At 41.4% G+C, this 22,159-nt stretch overlaps 1 protein-coding gene across 1 annotated transcript; it reads left to right on the plus strand.

Moving 5' to 3' along the window:
* The first annotated feature begins 1,740 nt into the window (after positions 1 to 1,740).
* cplane1 (ciliogenesis and planar polarity effector 1) lies at positions 1,741 to 21,838 on the plus strand. Its single transcript, XM_040156893.1, has 50 exons — positions 1,741 to 1,864; positions 2,172 to 2,325; positions 2,434 to 2,569; positions 2,659 to 2,778; positions 3,119 to 3,351; positions 3,491 to 3,594; positions 3,674 to 3,830; positions 3,940 to 4,043; positions 4,475 to 4,657; positions 4,955 to 5,204; positions 5,326 to 5,526; positions 5,701 to 6,491; positions 6,645 to 6,835; positions 7,286 to 7,366; positions 7,454 to 7,618; positions 7,880 to 8,044; positions 8,159 to 8,390; positions 8,533 to 8,669; positions 8,760 to 8,977; positions 9,059 to 9,223; positions 9,765 to 9,912; positions 9,999 to 10,108; positions 10,203 to 10,352; positions 10,460 to 10,571; positions 11,247 to 11,562; positions 11,650 to 12,762; positions 13,201 to 13,349; positions 13,441 to 13,526; positions 13,612 to 13,676; positions 14,028 to 14,286; positions 14,376 to 14,750; positions 14,855 to 15,538; positions 15,632 to 15,813; positions 15,905 to 15,992; positions 16,089 to 16,167; positions 16,755 to 16,889; positions 17,119 to 17,181; positions 17,289 to 17,374; positions 17,856 to 18,090; positions 18,186 to 18,445; positions 18,563 to 18,662; positions 18,857 to 19,039; positions 19,445 to 19,487; positions 19,594 to 19,725; positions 19,815 to 19,995; positions 20,103 to 20,158; positions 20,242 to 20,397; positions 20,604 to 20,746; positions 20,891 to 21,174; positions 21,269 to 21,838. Exons 2-50 carry the CDS (start codon positions 2,245 to 2,247, stop codon positions 21,422 to 21,424), a joined length of 9,843 nt encoding a protein of 3,280 aa, XP_040012827.1. The 5' UTR covers positions 1,741 to 1,864; positions 2,172 to 2,244; the 3' UTR covers positions 21,425 to 21,838.
* The last annotated feature ends 321 nt before the right edge of the window (positions 21,839 to 22,159 follow it).

Raw genomic sequence — 22,159 nt, forward strand, 5'->3', positions numbered from 1 at the left:
CTTCTTCTGCTTTTGTCAGAACTGGTTTTCATGGAACTCAAAAACACACAACAGGCTTTGCTGAGTATACATACAGTACTTAGTAATCCCTGTTGTAGCATGTTGCCATCTGCTGGCAAAAGAATGCTTGTACAACAGTATTCTGCAGAATCTGTGAATGTGCAGTACTCCACGTATTGCACATTGTTACTGTCCTTACCGAGCCTTATGTGTTATTGGAGTATGACATTCAGCATTCAACACAAGGACCTCACAAACAGAAGTAGGGAGGTGATAGGACTGAGTGTGGTGTCAGAGGCCTAAAGTTCGCAAACCCTTGGTTTGATTTGTTCAAATGTATCTTTGAATAAGGTTGGAAAGCACTGTAAAGTGTGTGCAACAACATGCCGAATGTGGATAGTCGATAAGCTAGTTTAACTTCAGGCCAACCCAAGTTGCAACTGCCTTCGCTGTGTCTGTGCACCCTACCATAGTGTCCTGCTAACAGGCTCTGCCCTGACACGTTTTTTCCCCCTTTTGCCCCCGACCCTGATTGTGTGACTGCACGCCACTGGCTCCAATCAAAAAATCCAATCACAAGCAAAAAGCAAGCAAACAAACCAAAAAACACCTACCTCTGTAGCAAATTATTAATTAAACAGAAATTATGCTTCTCTTTCAATGGCATGAGGCCGAAAGTCCTGTGAACAACCAATATTTTTTTTGGAAGCCTTATCTCATAGATATGCCTTTCGTATCTTATAACTATGACTTACTATATCATAATTACTTAATCCGGATCTCATATATACTAGAAAACAATCTACAGTATAGTAAAGGTTATCTATCATTGCAATTTGAGAAGACAAAAGAATTATGGCACTCCCTGATTTAATGCGTTTTTATTCCCTCCTTGGTTTTAGACAATGGGAGATAATAAAATCACTGAGTAATGTGGACAGTATTATTATAAGGGTAGGGTTTTTTTCTGTCTATCCTATATATCTTTATAAGAGCTTAATTGTCAATATAATTAAGTCTTTTTTCAACAAAGTATTTTAAAAAAATGTTACATTAAAGGTTAATAGTGTACAGTCCTCACTTGTGTGAATAGATGTGAACTTTTAAAAGACACAGGAGGTATACTATTGACATGGATTCTATTAGTTAATTCTTTTTAGCCTATTACTTTTTTACATTTTGGAAAACTACTAATTAGCTATTGACAGTTCATTTTCACTATGTACCATTGGATGTACTGACAACTGGGACCAAATTACTTTAATACTGAAGAAATCTTGAAAACCTGATGATTTTCGGGCTCCTTTCCCTTCAGTATACGTTATCTCATAGTTACGACATCAAGACCTCATTATTATGCGATGTTTTCACTTAATCGTGAGATACGGAAGTCATAATTATGTGTCAAAGCCTCCGGAACGTATTTTATTTTTGTGAATGCAATGCGCCTCCGCAGCCACAGTCACCAACGAAAAAGTCAGCGTACGGGACTTTAGCCTCCCGGGAAGACATCAAGCTAAGTGAGTAAGTTTCACAATGATATAAAATGACTATGTTTTATCGGGTTCAACTTTTCCGTGTGAGGGCTCTGGTCACAGATCACGGATTATAGAGTTAAAACTCTAACATTAAGAGGGTAAATAATACGTATTCCACCTTTTTTCCACAAGGCGTCGAGCAGCTACGTTTATACATCTGCGTTCCTACGGCAACGCGCCGAAGCTTCCTCCAAGGGGATCATGGGAAACAGTTCTGGCTACAGAACAGGAGGGAGTTTCGAAATTATTTCACGATTAGCTAAAGTTTAACATGTAATACCATGGCTTTATTGAATTTTTGCAACCACCTGATGTGAGCTAAACATGTGAGTATAGCCAATGTATCTGAAGTACTCAGGTTAGGCTTTTTTCGGGAACAGTGATCCTCGCTGTAAGCAAAAGTAGCTAGGTGGCTAACGCTAGTTAACAGTATGACAACAACGGTTAACATTAGCTAATAGCACGGCACCATAACATTGTCAGTACATGTCATTTATTGTCGTGAACATATAACGATTTCATTGCGTATTCAAAAATGGAAAGCTGTGTAGCTAATCAGAATGTTTACATTGCAGCAAATAAGCATGTTGCTTGTCTACTAACCTACAGATTTATGTCGCCTTGCTTGTCTAGAGGGATCCTGTAATTTCGATTAACCCTTCGTGAATGCGTAATCACGGCGAAGAACTGATGCTGCCTTTGAGACATGGAGCTAAAATTGGAGGTCGTTTTGTCATCCAGCATCAAAAGGAAGAAACCATGGCCGCGATTCTGTTGGCTTGGGCAGGTGAGGAGAGTAGAGTGTTAGGAAGAAGCATTTTAGGCAGTGATACGAAAACTTTGCTATCATTTGTCAGAAGAAAATGACTATGAACCGGTGTCGTGTCACTATCAGGAGAAGGAGTCTGTGTTCCTGTTAGATGACAAACGGATCAGTGAGATCAACATGGTGTCTGGTCGCACAAAGAAGAGGACCCCTAAACTCCATCCTTTGCTCAACAGTGTGGTGAAAATGGCTTCATCCCACAATGGTGAGTCTAATGTATTAACTCGAAGCAAAGCACTTGTCACCTGTCAATTCTGAGAGTACATTTACACTTGTCTGTTGCTGTTTTTTTAGGTATGTGGCTTTGTGGACTATTGGTATCAGGAGAGCTCTTTCTGTGGAACAGAGATAAAGACTTGTTGAAGACTGCTGCAGCAACCCCAGAAGTAGTTCACGTAATTACTTCTGGTCAAGGTATGCACTATATTTACAGTATAAGTGGCAAATACAAAAGTTTTTCATTAAACTACATAGTTAGGAGGGGGAGACATTAGATCTGCAATAATGATCCCAGTACTGCTGTGAAACTGATATATGAAGTCACTTGGAAGATGTGGGAGAGTTAATTCAACCAATACATGAACAAGTACTTATGTGCTTATTTTTTCCTGTGAATGGATTTATTAAAGGTGATGCTTACAGATTTTTTGTTTATAACATGAGCTGCACATACAGTATCCTAAATCCCTATGTTTCTGTTATATGTCAATGAATTATCAAATCCTAAATCATGGATGTAGGTGTGTTTTCACAGGAAATGCCACGAGGTTGTCTCTCCAGGTTTCTGAGGATGGGATGTGTGTGCTACTGGTAGCCATAACAGGGCAAGTCTTCCTGTGGGAGTGTATGGACGTCAGGGATTTGATGGGAGTACGAGATGGCAAAGTCAAGGGACACTGGGCACATATACAGCCCCTTGAGGATACCATTCTGCCTTCTCCACAAGACAAAGAAGCATCCCAACACACAATTTTTGTAAAGACAGAGGTCTGTACTCATAATAAGAGTACATGTTTGATATGTTATGCAATGTTTCAGTCAGTGGCATGATTTTACAGACCTGTAGTCTTTTTCTTATTTTCTACAGGCCTTATATCTTATTTGATCTCTCTTCAAACTCCCTTAGGTTATGGGTGATGCCTGCTTATCAGCCTTTGTTTTCACATCTGGAAAGAACCTAATCATTACCTGTCTGAAAATTCAGTGGGAAGAGGGCCACATGAGAGTTGGGTGAGTGAGCAGGTCTATGTAACAGTCAGGACTCTTACTGGATATTATGGTAGTAAAAATTGCACATTTCTCTTTGCAGTTCTGTGGGATATAGCATACAGTGGGCCACCAAAACATACCCCATGTCTCATCTCACCCCACCCTGCAAACCAGTTAAGTCTAGAGGGGCCTTGGTGCAAGCCTTCTCCCCAGATGGCCAACTGTTAGCCATCGTTCTGAACCAGAGACAGCCAAAGGTGAGCATCTGGCCCCTCTATATTGCACATCTTCATCTGTTTCTTTTTCTGGGTACATTCATCTGTAGAAACCTGAATCAAGATTTGTGTTTCCTGTTTTTGAAACCAGGCTACACAGGTCCTTTATGTGAGCACACAGAATTTTGTCTCAGTATCAAGTTGCCTTGGAGGATGTGGAAGTAAGAAAATGGCGATCCCCTCTAAATACATAAGGTACAGTATGCATGAGTAAAAATGTGTTGTGGTTGGTGCAGTAGTCAGCCAATGACAGGCTTAACCTGGGGGTTAACATCTGTTTAGTCAGACTGTCTAAATACTGCTGGGGAAGGGCCATGACTGAATTGTCACAACTTTAAATAAACAAAGTAGTGTTGACATTGTGCCTGAGTTCAGCACATCATTTCCCGACAGTCTCAAAATAAAATTTACCAGAAGGGAATGGTCATTTCCCAGCATCACCGGCACAGAAAACAATGTCTGTACAATTCTATCAAGACTACCTAAATTAAAGTTAGCAGGAAACTATTGCCACAAGAGGGTGTTTTACATCACCCAAATGCCACCTGTCATTAGAACTACTTTCAAATCTTTGAAGTACAGTGTCTATTTATTTAGAAAAGATCTTAAAATATTTTGTCTTTTAGGTCCTACTGGGTTGCCAGTGTGAGCTGGTCATCCAGCGGCCTTTTCCTGGCTTGTGTTCTCAAGAGAGGCTCCCTTCTTATGTTGGCTCGCCTCGGAGGGCTTCTCACTCTAACAAGCTCTGGTTGCAATGTTGACTTTGGGCCTGCACACTTCTTACCCCTGCACCCTCTCATCACTTACCGGTATACATTTGAGGCATTTTGCTCTTCATTTATGATCCTTTGTTACAAGTTAATGATGTGTTTGGGCTGATCTTGTTAATTATCATTTCCTCTCTGTCAAATGTGGTCGTCTTTTCTATTGATTTAAAGTTTCAGCATGATAGTCATGTCATTGCCTCTCTCTTATTAATCCTAACCATGAACAAAGTATAAATTGAGTGAGAAACATGATGATTTATTATATATAATGTGTGTTTTATTTTCTCTCTGTAATAAAGGTTTTTCTGTTTTTCCACGAACTTTACTTTCTCTCTGCAGGCCAACAGTGTCTGCAGGAAGAGGAGATGCCTCTCTGTCCAGTTCTAGCTTGTCTGTGCGGGATGTTCTGAGGCAGCGGTATTCTGTGACCTGGCATCCACGGCTGTTGTATCTCATTGTGTCTGACGGCTACATGGCCACGGTTATGAGGGTGCTAGATAGGGCCTCTCCTGCCATGTTGCTAAAAGCACTTCTTAAGGACACAGGCAAGGATCTTGAGAAGGCCAGCCGGATACTGGATAAATCACAGGTGGTAAACCAGGGACTTCTAGAAGTGGGAATGGGGATCTTACTCAGCTTCAGCTTTTGTATGTAATTCACTTTAGGACGATTCTTAATATTTTGTCTTTCCTCACATTCATTATTTTCAGATTCATGTAAGGGCTTGGTTGGAGTCTGTGTCTTGCCTGAATCTTGACAGCAGCCTTGAGGCACTCAACCCCATTGTTACATGTGGGCCCAACACCACAGACTCTGTCTTTTCAGCAGCTGCAGATGGATCCACTTTGCCACTTTTCCTGCAGGACCAAGGGACATTGGGGGGAACCAAGGAGCTTCTTGGAAAAGTACAGGTGGGTAACATGTTATCAGTTAGGAAATTATAGCTTTAGATTCTTTGTAAAAAATAATGATCCTGTTTGCATGTAATTACACTGAGTTAGAAGGCATCATGGCTGCTGTATCAGCTACTTGATTCACTTACGTTAGCTACCTCTGACTTGCTATTTGATTGTGTGGTTTCCTAGGCTTTCTTTGAGGATGACTCTGATTTAGAGGGACCCCCTGCTGGTTCTCATCTGGAGGATGGCGGTCGTTTAGAGTTTGCCTCCATGTTTGACACACTCCACGCCCTGGACACACACACTGACACTGGACTTGTTAGTGGTCCAGATTATGAAAAGGACTTTGTTGAAACAGAGAGGAAGACTCCTCTTATTCATCGTGAACTTGGGAAAATCCAGAGTAAGCTGCTAACAGCCTGGGCTTTTAGCATGTCTCTAGGAAATGCTGTGGAAGATAGAGCTCGTCTGTTGAAGCATACCCTCTATTGTGTGGTGCGATTTGCTGCTTTACTCCATTTGATCCCCAGCTCCATGGTCCACACAGGAAAAAAGAATAACTCAGTTTCTACTTCCCTCCTTCATCTTATCAAAGCCCTTCTATCTTTTCTTCCCTGGGATAGCACTCATTCAGATGGGCCATGCTGCCTGGGACTGGTGGTAGAGCTCACTAAACGACTGGTACGCCTCCTGCTGACCCCTTACCCTGAGTCCTACCAGACCGGTCACTGTCAGCTATCATCTCAATGTCTATCCACCACCCTGCATATCTTGCAGCTGGTCTCCAATTCTCTTGACCACACCTACAGCCTGCAGCAAAGAACTGTGTGGTCCTCTGCAGAGAAGGAATCTCTTTCCCAGCCACTACAGCTCTGGCCATCAGATGTACACTATGTGCCTCTGCTACAGGAGGAGAAGGAAAAGAGACTCAGCTTGCTACATCAGGCACAACCTGTTCCGCAGCGACCATCCAGCAGGTAGAGACGGTCTCTTTTGGCTTTTTATGTGCCAGTGTTTACAAGCAAATAGCCAACTATTTGTTGTTGTGGATGCCAATCTTAGTAATTGCATGTCATGCTTTACCTTGACTTTAAAGTCAAACAAGATTAATGATTTTCTTTTTTGGCCAGATTGGTGGGAGTGTGGCAGTGGGTGTATAAGATCACCCAGCAGTATCTGGAAGAACTGAAAAGCTTTAAAGGCTGCGATGGCTGGGAGGAGGAACAGGAACAGCTGTCTTTCATCATGTCACAGATCCAAACAGCTCTGCAGGCTACAGGAGAAAGGCTAGAGGAGGGCCCTGCACTGCTGAGTTACCTAGGTCTGAAACAGATGGACTATTTATCTAACTATGGTTATTCTACCAGCCACAGGAAATTAATTTAATGTTTATTTTGTACACTATTCAGTTTTGTGTAAAAGGAGATGGATGAACTGAACTGTTGGCTAAGGAGCAATATCTTTTATTTAGGAATTTCAACCCTCCCCTTCCCTTATAGCTAGAATCTTGAATCCTGTGGAATGATGGGGTGCCGAAACTCTGTCCACTGAGCCAATTGTTTGTTCGTGTGACTTTTCTTTTCTTTTCTTTTTTATATATATATATATATATATGCCCTGGATATTCACTGAGAATTGGGTGGTTTAAAACTACACAAACCAAATACAAAATTGCAACAGAGTAATGTAACTGTGTTTTAGATCAATTAGAAGAATAGTTTTGTCTGAATAATTAGTGTTGTTGTTTAGCATTTCACTCTTCTCCCCTCAGGTGAACATCTTTTCCTGGATGGCTTGTATCCAAAAAGCGCTGATGCTTGGCAGTCGCAAATTTGTGAAGAGATTAGCAAAAGTAAAAACCATTTCTTCAATTTTTTCATTAAGGTATACAATATGTTCACATTCGGCCTGAAATGTTAATCCTATGTCTTATTATTAGGTTGTGATCGTAGGGCCTTCCAGGAGGCACGGCTTTGTCTGGCACTCCTATACAGTCTCTTGTCCCAGTACCGTCTAAGGGAAGCCCAGGAGTTGGGGGACCACATGGCCCGCCTAATACTGCACAGGGCCGGACACCAGAAGGACAACTTGACTTGCGTAACAGGTCAGCCATGGTCAATAATTCCTCTGTCTTTTAGAGATTTTTCATTCATGAGTCAGTTTATGGAATTGAGTTGTAAATAGCTAACATTTGAACCTGGCCAGTATGATTTACTTAAATTCATCAGTATGATATGAAACATTGTCTAAAAGGTCAAGCTTTAGAGCTGCAGAGTATAAGTCTGCCTTTATTTCTCAGTGATTATACAAAAAACAGAAAGTAAGTCATGTTAGTTATTAGCCCTGCCTTTGTGTCTTGCAGCAGACTCTCTTCCTTGCCCGTGGCTCCCGATGGACCTTCACAGTGAGGCAGCCTGTGCAGTGATTCAGAGCCTGGGGAGATTCATGGCCACTTACTTCACCACCCAACCCCTCCACATCCTGCCCCCTCACAATGTGGCCATCCTGCCTCCACTACATGTACCTCATGGTATGTTTCCCAAATTATTAATCAGTTAAAAATATTATTTTTTCATTATATTTAATTATATTTTTAACTATAAAATTAACCAAATTGATGATTTTGTAATATGTCTTTTCTCAGCCCCCAGTGTTGGGCGCTTGGTGCCACTGTGCCAGGAGGAGGGGGCTACAGCAGTTCGACGACAGCATCTGTCAGAAGTATGGACAGTGGACTATGCCCAGGACCTGCTCCTGCTAGGGGGTCTACTTCCTGAGGCTGTGTGGTTGGCTTACCATCTCGGGGACTGGAAAACAGCGGTGTCTCTGAGTCTGGCCTATACAAGCTATTGCACTGACCACTTTGACTTTACTCGGTCAGTGTGAAAGAAAGCATACAATATAAACAGGGAGAGAATAAGTGTATGGTGCAAGTTTTCTGTTACTGTTGCTAGTTCTAGAATATTTAAAATCTGATTTCAATTGTAATGAGCATGACAGTTACTTCTCTCACGACAGGCTGAGGTGGAGAGAGCTCCACCTCCCAACATTTTTGGAAGCCGAAAGCATTTTTCAGGCTGAGTTGGAGTGTCTTCTCGGCAATAAGTCTGACTCCCTTGAGCACAGAGACAAGGATGGTGACAAGAGCTTCACAGGTGTGTGAGACCTGACAACTGTAAGATGATCACAACACACATATAACCCTTTAATTTTAATCTAGGCCTTGTCTCACCTCCTTTTACCAGACCCCTTTGAAGGAGTAGACTGGGATTTATTGCAGTTTTCCATAAAGGAGATACTTAAAGCATCAGTCATGGCTGGAGTGAATGTTATGTCTTCACCCTTGTCTTCCTTGCTGGACAAAGCTAAAGAATTGTGTTCCTGCCTACCTATGTTGGTGCCCAATGGACTGTATCTACCTTCCCCACCTCTTTATTGCCCTCAGCCTTCCCCCAACACACAGGTAAATTAAATAGAAGATCAACTTCTACCTATGTTTACGTATAAATCCTATAATTACATGTTGCGTGTGTCTCATTCTTAGGACCCGATGGGGACAATAGGACAGTTTACTGAAGTTGTATCACGTCACAAAGTGTCTGCGGTTCTCCAAAGATTACTTTTACTTCTGAGATCTGCTCATTGTTGCCATCCTGCTGCCCAGTGGTACATCACTCATCTGCGCCGTGCCAGACACCTACTACACAAGGTACTTTACAGGGCTGAAGGGATTTTATCTTGCTTAATAATAAGATTAAAGGCCCTAAGTGTGGCTAACATAGCTGATATTTCCAGTCTTTATGGAAGAAAGAGGTCATGTGTTTAAAGCTACATTCTTCTTAGTACAAGTGATTGTTTTTTGGTTGTTTTTCTTTTTGAACTTGTGATTCAATGTCATGAATCACAAATTCAAAAGGACAACAACAGTCATACTGGACAAGCACAATCACACTTTTCTGAAGCAATGCCAAAACTGTTCCATTTTACTACACCGCCCTTGTTTCCTCATGCAAATAGGACATAGATAAAGATGAAACTCAAAATTATACTTGGTTGTGTCCTGTAGAATAGATTAGCTGTCATCTTCCAGTGATCAGCAATAATTTCTTATTTTGTTAATATTACTTCATCTTGTGCAAATATTACCATAACCTACTGACAGTAGTTAAAAGTTGGCGATTACACTACTAATCGCATTACTAAAGTGTCATGCCATCTTAAATAGTGGAAATATCTGATGATGTTTTCAGATCAAGAAGAAGTACTCATACCCAGCAGCTGCTGAAGAAGAGAGGGCTTTCCCAGAGGGCCTGATGAAGTTTTGCACCCGCAGTGGATTCTTCAGACGGGGGCCTAACAAAGATGGTCATTTGGACCCCGATACCATCCAAACTATAAGTAAGATGCTTAAAGTACAATGTGGATATCATAATCAATAATCAGTTTTTTCAGATAGTACTTATTAACTAATTTTCTGCTACAAGTCTGTTTCAGGGAGTTGTGTGGTTTATGCTGGATGCTGCATGTCAGGGACCAGCTCTCCATTTCCTGTAGGAAGTATCAGGCGAACAGACAGCATGGTAGAGATGAACAGGTATTAACTTTCTGTTTGAGTGTGTGATGTATTTCTGTAAATATTGTCAGCTATTGATGCCCTGTGAGTATGCGTGTGTATCTGTGTCCCTTAGATCCCTGGTCATCCCGAAGTGATCTCTAGCTGCATTGATGCTCTCCGCTGGGCCTGTCGTTTCCTGCCTTTCTCTCACTTCCTCAATGCTGAAGAAATTCTCCAGGACGTACTGCTCAGCCTTGTGTCCGATCTACCTCCCATCTCTTTGGTGAAATGACTTTTTCTTGTCTTTTCTTACATGAGCAGTGTTTATCAAACTAAACAGACTGACCTCGAATAAGTAAATTTCTCATCCTTTCATGTTCTTCTTCTTAGGTGGCAGACACGCTGGTGCGAGCCTTCCCAGAGGAGGAAGAGTCTGTCAGAGTCCCACTGAGAGAAAAGTATAACTCACTGCTGCAGAGACTCAGGCAATGCATTGTCCTTGGTATGAAGACCTCTGTTCATTAAAAAGTTACTTTGAAATGCTATACAACATTTAAAAGATGCAAATTTCTGAATGGTTATGTTTTTATATTATGGGTTTCGAGCTGGGTCATAACACCAGTCCTTGTACTTTGGTTAGTGCTGGTAGCATATGATCACTGTGTGCTAACTTGAGAAGTGGTTTAAAATCCTCAAAGTTTGTGTATTAATTTAAGTGAACACAGGGATAAACAGGGATTTGACCTGTTATATTCTTAGTATATATTATTATTGTGCCTTCGCTTCTATGGCGTCTAAGCTTGAGAATGACTTGCCTGAGGAGCTCAGACTTACCAAATCACTAACTTCTTTTAAATCATTTTAATTGGTTAGCCTTTGAACAATTTTAATGTTTTCATGTGACACTTTTATATTTATATGCTGCACTTTTTGATATCTATATGTTCTGTATAGTAGTTTGTAACATTTGTTTTTACTGATTTTTGCCTTTTGATTTTAGTCCCCTGTCTCAGCTTTTATCCTTTGTTGTGTGTAAAGAACTTTGTAACATTGGTTTTCGAAGGTGCTACGAAAAAACTTGTTAATATTATTATTATTCAGTATCTGTGACTCCTAAAAATGGGTGATGTATTTTTAAATGTCTCTCTACGCTATTTTGTCTGTTCTGTGTCTCTAGAAGCGGAGAAAGAGGAGGTGAATGAGTTAATGATGATTCAGATTCAAGACAAACACAGGCAGAGGAGAAAACATCTTGGGCGTTTGCGGAGGCACCTGGCCCCTCCTGAGCTCCATCTGTGGGAGAAAGAAGAGGAAGAGGAGGATAAGGGAAGCAAACACAGGATGGCCATGTTAAAGCAACTTTCACTGGGTACAAGTCTGAGCAACAGCACTTTAACAGACTGTGGGTTCCCCCCAGTGTGCAGTGATGGAGACACAGCAGAGAATACATCAGCGGCTATCTCCCCTGAACAGCATTGCCGACCCATGACCAGGTAGCCAGTAAAGAATAGTAGCACTACTATTACTCTGAAAAATCATCTATGCTGTGGCTTATTCTGTGCACTTGTTTTTAATTTCAGGGACAAAAAATCATATAAAGTAAGAGACAAAGAATATGCTGTTAAGATTGAAAGCGCCATTCAGGAGGAGAATTACCCAGATGATACCGAGGGGAATGAGAAGTCCTCTCTACCAGTGGTTGGCACCTGGGAGTTTGAGTTGGAGGATGAAGAGTATCTAAACTTCCTGGAGCTCTTCCTCAGCTACGTGTTAGAGAAGGATAGTGCTGATGGAGGGAACTCGGGCAGTGAACTTCCTTTGCTGAAGGGCTTCTCCTCCCAGCTGAGGGAGAGAGAGTTGCATTCTCTCACTTTTGATGTGCTCACAACTGTTCATCGCCGTCAAAGGGATGGGCACCATCCAGGGAGAAAACACTGGGGCAATGAACCTCCAGTGTTCAGAGCTGGATGCTGCTACAAGCCCATCAAACAAAGTACAACCCCTGAAGTGCAAACGTCTTCCATCGGGAGTGAAGGCCCCTTATCCAGAGCTAGCCCTTTTGTCAGCTCTCTTCCTGGGCTGAGAACTGGCAGGCAAAAAGGTTTGTTTGGCCTCCGACAGCAAAGCAGTGTGCCTTTAGTCCAAAGAATGAAAGGAGGCCACTCTGGTTCTGAAAATAACCCTATTCAAAGTGCCTTTCCCATGAGGCAGCCATCAGAGAGCTTGGTATTAGCCTCTTCAACTTCAGTGGAAGCTGTGGTTGAACTGCAGCAGGGCCTGGACCCTAAATTAGAGGCTCAGTTTCCAGAGCTGGGTAGGCTACTGGAGTGGATGGTACGCTGGGCTGATAGGAGGGTGCTACTGGGACATCATGGCAAAAAGAAGAAAGAGAGGGGAGGAGGGGTAGGAGGAACAGCTGAGGAAGGAGTAATGATTCGAGTCAAAGCCTCAGCACCTGCTGTCCTCACTTCCCTCAGCTTGCTGGAGTGGAGGTACACTGCTCTACTCAGGACAGACGACTACAGTACTCACATCCAAGTTCCAGAAACACAATGGACTGTAGCCCCTGTGCTGCAGCCTGCGGTGGACAGGAAGCTGGAGAGAGAGAGCAGTGTTGATACAGGCTACCCTGGGTCAGCCAACACTCCCATCATTGGTCTTGATTACAATTTACAGCAAGGAGAATTGTCCATGTGAGTGACCCATGTTTTTATTTACAAATGCTTGTTAGTGAGCCAGATGGAAACTGGCACACATACATACAGTAGGTCTGTAGCAAGCCAGTTTGTTTCATAAATTTCACAATTTAGTTGACCAAGTGTTTTGGAATTTGGTCTTTTGACATATATTTAAAACTGGGTTGTGTGCAGTCAGTGTGTATGGTTTATCAGAGATTGTGAGATTTTACACGCTGAAGATTTAAATCTTTGCTGAAGAAGCACAAATTGGTATGTTAGCAAATATCATTGTAATTGGACACATGGTGATAGCAAAGTAGCAGCAAAAATAAATATGTACTCATATTTTGATATTTTTTTTTTTTGTAATTACTGATTTGATAATTTTTTCTTTTTATTTTACTGTTTACATGAATAATATGCTGTATTTATACACTACTTGTTTTCCTGCAGTGGTTCTACAGATGAACCAGAGGAACTGACATGTCACAGGATGGCTCTTCCTAATGAACAGGATCAACTGACTTTTGATGCTCAGCAGAGAAAATCCAGTTCACAAAAACCATCTCTCGATGACTTAGATGTTACACCTGAAAAAGAATGTATGATACTAAGTTATGTTCGATCATAAAAGTTGCTGGATTGCAGACCTTTATAACACAGAATATTAAATGCTGTGTTTGGTATTCTCAGGCAAAAGCAGTGGCAGTGAGGGATTTCAGGTGTCATCCTCTATTTCCCATGGAAACATCTCTGAAAACATCTGCACACCTGAAACGGTGAATATTACCATTCAGGATTTCCATTCTTCATATGTATCATCAAGGTTGTCAAAACAAATAACTGTTATTTTTTCTTTTCAAGAGTTTAAAGCTTGCAGAGCTGGACTTCTCAGAAAATGCCGAAGATATGTCCAGTTCCACTTCTCTGTAAGTTTTTAATGTTCCTTATTTAACTTATTTACTTTGGAAAAATATATGTGAATGTGTAAAAGTTTTTTCAAAGGAGAGCCATTACTGCTGTAAGTTAGTGCCAAGAAGTGCCAGAAGTTTTTTTAAAGTGTTTCATAATTCTTTTAGATTTTAAGTCTATTATGTTATGTAATGTTTTCTATAGTTACAGGTCACAGTTATTCTTCAACACCACACTATAATATATAAAAGTAGCATAAAAGATTGTCCTTGTTAAGTTATTCATACATTAACAATTTGGTGGAGTTTTAAATGCTGAAATTGAAAATGTTTTGTTGTTCAAGCCACAGTTTTTTTCTGTCATCCTAGAAGTCAAGTACAAGCTCCTCCACACCCAGAGCCCCAAACTCTTCCTACTGTCCAGACTGAGGCCTTGGTTCATGCAGAGCTTACTGATTCGACTGGAATGCTGCTCCCCAATACACCTGTAGATCCTCCAAGCCTTCAGCCACAAAGCTCCACGGCTGGTGGACACACTCATGTTTCTACAGCCCCCGGTCAGCCGTCATCCAATCAGACTCCACCAATGAGACAGCGACTGGGCGAAGACTTATTTAGATTGGTTCAGGTGAGAACAGGCTGACTGAAAGGAAAAATTCTGTTCAACTGTCTCGTATGATTGACTATTACCTGAAGTGTTTTTGTCTTTATTTGTAGCATATCAACTACATGAGCCTGATGGAGGTTTTGGGGGCTTCATTTTCCAACCTGCAACTCGCCCAGCAGAGCTCTTCTTTGGCTCAGTCGAACATGAACTCCTCACACCCTACTGTGTCATCATCCTATGTAACCAATTCCATCCCTCCGCCAAATGCCTTACCTGTTCAAACCACCATTTCTGTGACACCCCAGACACAGGCAAATGTTCCATGTTCAGGATCCAACAACCCTCACTTCAGTCAGGCCCCTGCATGTATGTTTGCAGAGCAGCCTGCCGTACAGAGCTCAGGGAAAACCTTTCCAAGAGGTGGCCAGTGTCAGATCACCAGGAAACTACCCTCCACTGCCAATGGTGCAGATGCACATGATCAGGTATTAGTCTAATGTATTGTTAAATTGTGAAATATTGTCTTTATGTGTGAAACATATTTACATCACGGTGAAATCAAGCTAAATACATTTTCTCTTTTCTTCAGGAAATTCAGCCACTCTCTGTCCAGGCGGAGTCACCAGAAATCCAGTTCAGACAGAGCAGGAGGTTAATCCCATCTTCTCAGGGGCTCCTGTCCACTACTGACATTAGTCACACTGTTCCCAGTGCTCCTGTGGTACTGCCCTCTAATGATAGCATACAAAATGACCCTGCAACCCAGGTCTCGGGCCTGAAATTACTACAGCTCCAGCATCCTTCATTGCCCCGGCAGAGTGCCCCACACCATCCTCCAGCCCAAGGGCCCCAGACGCTGCTCACTGCAAACCCTGCAACTCTTGAATCCCATCAGCCCAAGCTTAAACACAATCACCAAGCTGCCCTAAAGAAGGCAGAAGAAGAAAAAAGAAATGGGTCTTCAGTTCCAAGAAGACAACTCAGTTTTGATCATCCACATTATCCAGCTCCCAGGAACTCTCAACCTCAGATTCAGACATCAGAGAGGTCCTGGGGCCAGGAGTTCTCGTTACCTTCTCCTGCTTTACAAGCTCAGACACCTGCACCAATGCAGGGCCTTCGCCTGCTGCAATTTCAGCCTGTTCCACACAGCAACATCACATTCCCTAAACTACCCATACCATCTTCTTCTAGGCCCTCTACGGTCATTGCAGCTCCAATGGGAGAAACACGTCTGATCAAGCTTCTACATGTAGAGTCTGGACCAAAAATGGCAAGCTATACATCTATTAATTCAAGATGTTTAAACTAGGTATCAGGAAATCTTGCGTCGTAATTTATGTACAGATATCTGTCTCTACCACAGATTTTGCCTCTGGCAGCTCCTTCGACCCAAATGACCCGTCTCATCTCCATGGAAGAGTTGACAAGTTCAGTGAGCGGGAGGCAGAGCGCTGAAGAGGCACGACTGCGGTTGCTCAGAGTTGACCCACCTACTGAAAGCACTAGAACAGCTACCACTTCTCCCAGCTCTAACTCCAGCAAGAGGCAATCGCATATATTATTTGGGATGTTATTGATTGTCATTTTCGTGCTGCTGATTGTTTTACTCACTGTGTTTGTTGTGTGGTGTTCATAGGCAGAGGAGGAGAGAGGAAAAGGCGAGGAGGGCCAGAAAAACAGAGGTCACGTTCAGACCAAATGAGTCTATCATTCCTACACAAGAGGTAGAAAAATAATCATTTCAGTAAGAAGTATTTTGTACCATTAAGAATATTAAATTGTTGTTCCACTAGCATCTGTTTGTTCCAATATGTCTACAGACAACAGATGAACCTGTAAATGAAGAGCCTGTGGTTGCAGGGGAGATCCCCGCGGGAAACGACTTTGCCATTCCTCTTGGTAAGTCTGACATTCCTGATTGTACATATCTTTTCCATGGACAGACCATCTGTGTCTTCAGATGATTTAGACCCCAAATTGAAAAGGCAGAACATGGAGTACAATTTAGTGTTTTGTTATGAGTGGAAAATGCAAGAAAAACACACCACTATGTCTCAGAGGATGGACCAAAAGCTGCATTCTTGCAGTTTCAAATTTACAGTGGTTGATTTAAGAGGGGTGGCACATTGACCATTTAATTGCTTGAATCTCATATGCAGTTTCTATGATGGCTCGAAACTGATCACCTTCTGATGAAATGCTGATGAATTAAATTTCTCCTGAGCTTTCTTCTGCCATATTAAGCTCCAAGATATTCAAACGAGCAAAATGATTTGAAGTTGGTTGTAGTAATCTTGTTTGAATTAGCAATGAAATAAAGGTTCTTTTCTATTTCCTAGCATTTACCCAATGGTACTTACATGTGCTACACACAGTGTAATGTAGTTCTTAACCAGACACATGGGTAGATTATAATGCTGTGTTTGAAGTTCCATTGATCTGCTTTTTTTTTGTTTGTTTGTTTTTAAATTAACTTCAACTCCAAGGATCCTTTGACTCTTTGCTGACTGGTCAGAGATTATTGGACAAGGCCATGTCCACTTCAGCTGAGCTCCATGCCTTTGCTTCCACATTTAAAAGACCCCCAGAGTGCCATGATGCTTTCACCAACACAGACCCAGGTGAGTATTATACAGCGTTAAGATTGTAATAGTTTTGCACCATTGTAATGTTATCAAACAATTGTTTATTTGTAATCGAACGAAAATGTTCTGTTAATGGATTTAGCTTTTTTGATCAATCAGAAATTAATAACATAAATTGAATTTCTCTGATCAGCCTGTATTCAATAATGTATAGGGGTTGTTTTAAGCACATGATTTTCACGTTGATTTTTTTTTTTTTTTTCAGCTTGTCCTCCCACACTTGTGGATAAAGGTGTGTCTGCCTTTGAGACAACTAGTAGCCCTAAATGTAAGTTGATCTGAATTTGTACATACAAGGACAACACACTGCTTTTTATTTTCTGCGGATACAATGACAAGTTAAATGTTGGATGTATGTGTGTTTTCTCCATGCAGCGCAAAGTTCACAAAATGTCCAGGTTTGTAATGAACATCCTGTTCAAGACAGTAAGGAGACCCCAAAGAAACCAGTGAAGATTATGGTAAGAGGCCAGGCATGAACATGGACTCAGTACTACATATGGAGTAGTACAACTTTTAGGGCCTGTGAATGGTGCTTTAGACTCTAAATCTGTGTCTAAATAGATGATTCCACTTAGTTAAATCTTGTACTGACCCCAATACAAAACACTGGGGCCTCGTATTCAGTGTGCAGAATGTAATATGTCCTTTTTACAAAACTGACTGCCTTCCAATAAGATCCATTGGAATTTGAATTGGCAAACACCAGCTGACCCTGTTGCTGCAGTATTGTCATGTAATCTAGAAAATGTCTCAACAAGGTACAGAATTGTGGCATGTTTTTTTTTTTTTTTCATATACTGACCGTGGTCTCCATACTTTATGGTTTTCATACATATGCACACTCATACCTTTTCATATTAAACCTGTATTCCAGCAAGGGGTTGCTTAATTAACGGATATTATAATACACTTCTCTTTGTGTCTTGGTCTTTGTCTCAGGATCTGCATGGCTGCCAGTTCATAAGTGTCTCGGATCTAGAAGACAAAGCACTTCACAATGATTTGCCACTGTGTCTCAGCCCAGGGGCACAAGACGTTCCTTCCATTTGCCCTTCTTCACCTACTTCTGCTCAGCTTCATGTTCTTGCAACTTCTGTTATTAGGAGTGCTGCTGCTGATCCACAACCCTCAATCACAATTACAGACGATCTCCCGAAACCCACCGTTCACCCAGGTATTTATTTTAAGTTTTATATGATCAGACCTGTGGTGACGAACAACACTATTGGTAAACGTTGGTCTAACTATCTGTTGTACTGTGCACTCTAGATATCCCTGAGGATTCTCTGTTACCCATCCACATTGAGCCCAATAAAGATCCAGAGAGAATCCCCCCACAAGACATGGCAGATCCTTCTTACTCTGAGATCTTTCGAGCCATAAAGATGCAGAGCGTTGCACCTCACAGAGCCTCCTCCTCACCTCCTACAGTCTGGTTCTCCTCTCACCTGTCGGAGCTGGACGCCCAGTTGGCTGCACTACAGAACATTGCAGACTATCTGGAGATGGACTTTTCCAACTCCAGGATGGTATTATTTTTACATAAGCATGTTGTTTTTGCATTCATTCTGCTTATATTTAATGACAGCCAAGTTTACAAATTAGCTATTAAGGCTGACACTTTTTTCCTACTTGTCTTTGTGTAGCTGGTGAACACCATCGAAAAGCTCACCCCAGTCTTGGCTCCTGATGTGAAGAGTACCATGGCAGTAAAAAAAAACGTCAGACTGTCTGTCCCACAGGAAGGTGTGCCTCTAAACACTCCATCTGCATAGAAAGCAGATGTAGTGTAGATGTTGTATTTAAATTACATTGGAAGTCCTTGAAACCCAGGCGCAAAAATTGCACCTTTAATAGATTAAAATATAACACAGTAACTTGTTTATTAAACTTCCATAAGCCTCTGTTAATGTCAGGTGTATATTCTCCATCTGTAACAGCATGGACACAACAATCTGACATTTTAACTGAACTGAATGCCTGTGAAGACGAAGAAGAAAATCAGGGAGACAAAAATGTGGTTCATAGTGACTCCTGCGCTCCCGAAAGACAGCCTTCATTCCATTTTTTCACTTCTTCTCACGGTCGCAGAGCTGGTCCTTCCTACCTTCACAACCCTTCGAGTAAAGATGCAATTTATTCAAACATTTCATGAAAAAATGTTACTACTTTAGACAATGTACTCATTGCATTTATAGTTGATAGATAGATATTTGAAAATATGTGTTTAGTCAAAAGTAATTTATTTCCAGGTATGCCACAGAAATAGTCCTGAATGCCAACTGCAAATTTAAAAAAAAGATGCAAATGGGATTAAAGTAGCTTTCATATTTGATTTATAACAATAATAGAAAGTCAGATGACAAAGGAACTCAAGACCTCAAGTCAGCTGTGGCACCGAATGTCTTCAGAGTGATTTTAGATGGATTCTTTATTCTTCTATGGTCTTATCCATGGTTTAATTTTCACAGAGTCATAATGTTAAAAGTTACTGTTTCATCTGTTTAATATTTGTGTGTCTCCCACAGAAATTAAAGATCAGTGGACTGAAGCATCTGGAATGTCTCATGCGTAAGTTTAAATTTAATCTGAAGTCTTGTAACCATGTTGTGACCTACATTATCAGTTCTGGATCTCCCATTTTACAATACTCTACACTCTACCTGTCAATCTCTAGATGGGAAGATGAGGATTTAGGTCAGACTGGGCTATCGGATACAGCAGAAATCTTAGACGAGTTGGTAAAGGAAGGGTATTTATCCCTGACTGACCTGGATTTGTCCACTTCACAGACTACACACCATAGCAGGTATGGTACCTGCCAAAAATGACTGCTAAACAAATGGCTACTTAAACAACTATGAATATCCCCGCACTGAAAAGTAATGTCACCCACAGCAGGCTGGATCAGCAGCAAAGTAGCTGGACGTCGCAGAAGAGTGTCCTTCCAGAGGATGAGAGGAGAGAGCTGAGGATCTGGATGAAAAGGAAACAGAGAGAAAGACTGGCTGTTTATCAAAAACACAGAGAAAGCCTGAGGGAGAGGGAGCTTAAACCTTTTTCTGCCTCTGGAAAAATGGTGAGATGTTGTCGCCTTTTTGCAAGAATTGATATTTCATTGTGTGTTTTGATTTTTAAAATTACATCAACATTGTCGTTTACCTGCTATAACCCTTCTTTCTCCAGAAATCAACAAACAGAAACCGAGCAACCACTTGGAGAACCAGAGAGGAAAAAGAAAAGTATGTACCTGCTTGCACTGTCTGTGCACAGGAGACATGCATATGTAGGAATGTAACTGTTACTTGCATTACTTGTTTAATAGGTTCATGCTTCTGGAGCAATACAACCAGAGAACACGTGAAGCTTGTTCTCTGGCCAGTGGCTTCCCCACCAGTCCTCCAATCCTACACAGTTCTTCACAACCTGACGGCCCTCCATTGCCCTCCACCTCCACTCCACCCTCTGGCAGCACTCACAGGTGTCGCCCGCCACAGTAATCTGACCAAGCTATTGTCTCATTAAATACTTATTGTATCCTCTTATAGCATTCAAACTAATCATTAATCATTCATTCATTATTCCACAATGATCAGAATCTGTACAAACCCAAGCCCGTTTTGTATGTTCATTCTAAACACCTGGAATTATGTAGATTTGGTAATGGAGGTAATATCTTTCTCTTAGGGCTTACAGTGTCTCTTCCAATGATAAAAGAACACTTAAACCCCAGTCAGGACAAACTCAGCCCCACCTTTGTTCACGGACTGCTGAGGACCAGGGATGGCCTTTGGAGGATCATTGCAGGAGACTGGGACTACATAGACCAGGTATTATAATGATATTCAACTAAACTGATTAGTCGCCTGTATAAAAAAAAAAAAAAGACTGATAAATGTTTTTCCACTCAATGCCATGAATGCAAATATTAAATTCGACAAAAGTTGTATATGTTATGTGATTTTTGGTATTAGCTACCTCTCTGCCAAGGGACCGTCTGTCTCAGGTGACCAGGCGGGGCATGCTCACGGACACGAAGAGCAAAACTAAACTGCTCACAACCAGCCAGAGCGAGGAACGACAAGTCGGATATCAGAGAAAGACATGGTTGAGCAAAAGGCCTTCGGGAGGGACTGCTGTAGGGAGAGGAATCCAGAGGGAACAGAGGAAGACTGAAGACAGAGAAGAGGTGAACCTTTGGGAGCCAACCTCAGAACTGAATAGGCTGCTGGGTCTAGAAGAGTCAGAGTCTAACACAGTAAGAATCGCATATTTCATCACATATCTGTGAAGTAACAACCTAGACCATGTGGTTTCACGTCTAGCTTCATACATTGTTGTACACTTCTCAGGTTTTGGCTGGGCTGTTGGATGAGCAGGATGAGGGTGCCAGAGCTGGTGTGTCAGGGATGGACTGGCTGGACAACCTGTCTGAGAGCGCCAGCAGCAGCCTCAGCAAAATAGACTGGGCTGCTATCGAGAGGATGGTGGCTGCAGAGGAAGCTTGAGCTTTAGTGGCTCAGGTAAAGGAAAAACAGTGCCATGTTGACTATAAAAAATAGATGTTGTATCACGGAAAAAAACTTCCAAGATTTTATGTGCCTATTAAATGTAAATCAAAAATATTGTAAACTGTGATAATATAAATTATTTATATTTTTAATAGATTACATATGATCAGTAGTGATATTAAATATGTCAAGACAGATTGATTTTTTTATTTGTAAAGTAAGCCTACAGTAAATTATGTGATGTAATCACTTTCATTTTCATACACAATTTGTAATAGAATATTTGTCTTACTGACAGCTGCAGTGATGTCTTCTCGAAAATGTAGATTTGTGACATTTGTGTGTATGTGTGCTAATGTTTTTAGATTTATAGTTTATTTTTGTACAGACTTGTCTACCTGGCAATTAAATACCTGAATTAAAAAACCATTTCCTCTCATTTTCATTGTTGTCTTTTGGCCTGAGATCCACTCACTGGATGCACATATGCATCTTAATGTTTGACTCATTTTTTTCTCATTTTGACATATGTGTTCAGCCCATATCACACAAGCACACAATCCTGTAGTATTTAATGTGAGCAGGAAACCTTTAGCCTCTTGTGTTGCCTAGTAGGATTTTGCAGTGTATCTATATACATCTCCTACATTAGACAGATCGCATTCCTCAACTGCAAAGGGTGTCAAACCCACAGAGGTCCTGAGTTTCTCTCTTTTGAAAATAATATGATGT

The sequence above is a fragment of the Xiphias gladius genome, chromosome 20 (genome assembly GCF_016859285.1).
Source record: "Xiphias gladius isolate SHS-SW01 ecotype Sanya breed wild chromosome 20, ASM1685928v1, whole genome shotgun sequence".
NCBI lineage: Eukaryota > Metazoa > Chordata > Actinopteri > Istiophoriformes > Xiphiidae > Xiphias > Xiphias gladius.

Excerpts from the sequence above, each read along its gene's own strand:
- cplane1 (XM_040156893.1), top strand. The coding sequence starts at position 2,245 with ATGGAGCTAAAATTGGAGGTCGTTTTGTCATCCAGCATCAAAAGGAAG. Across the intron at positions 2,570-2,658 it reads AATGGCTTCATCCCACAATG|GTATGTGGCTTTGTGGACTA; the intron begins GTGAGTCTAATG and ends CTGTTTTTTTAG. Across the intron at positions 16,890-17,118 it reads TTTCACCAACACAGACCCAG|CTTGTCCTCCCACACTTGTG; the intron begins GTGAGTATTATA and ends TTTTTTTTTCAG.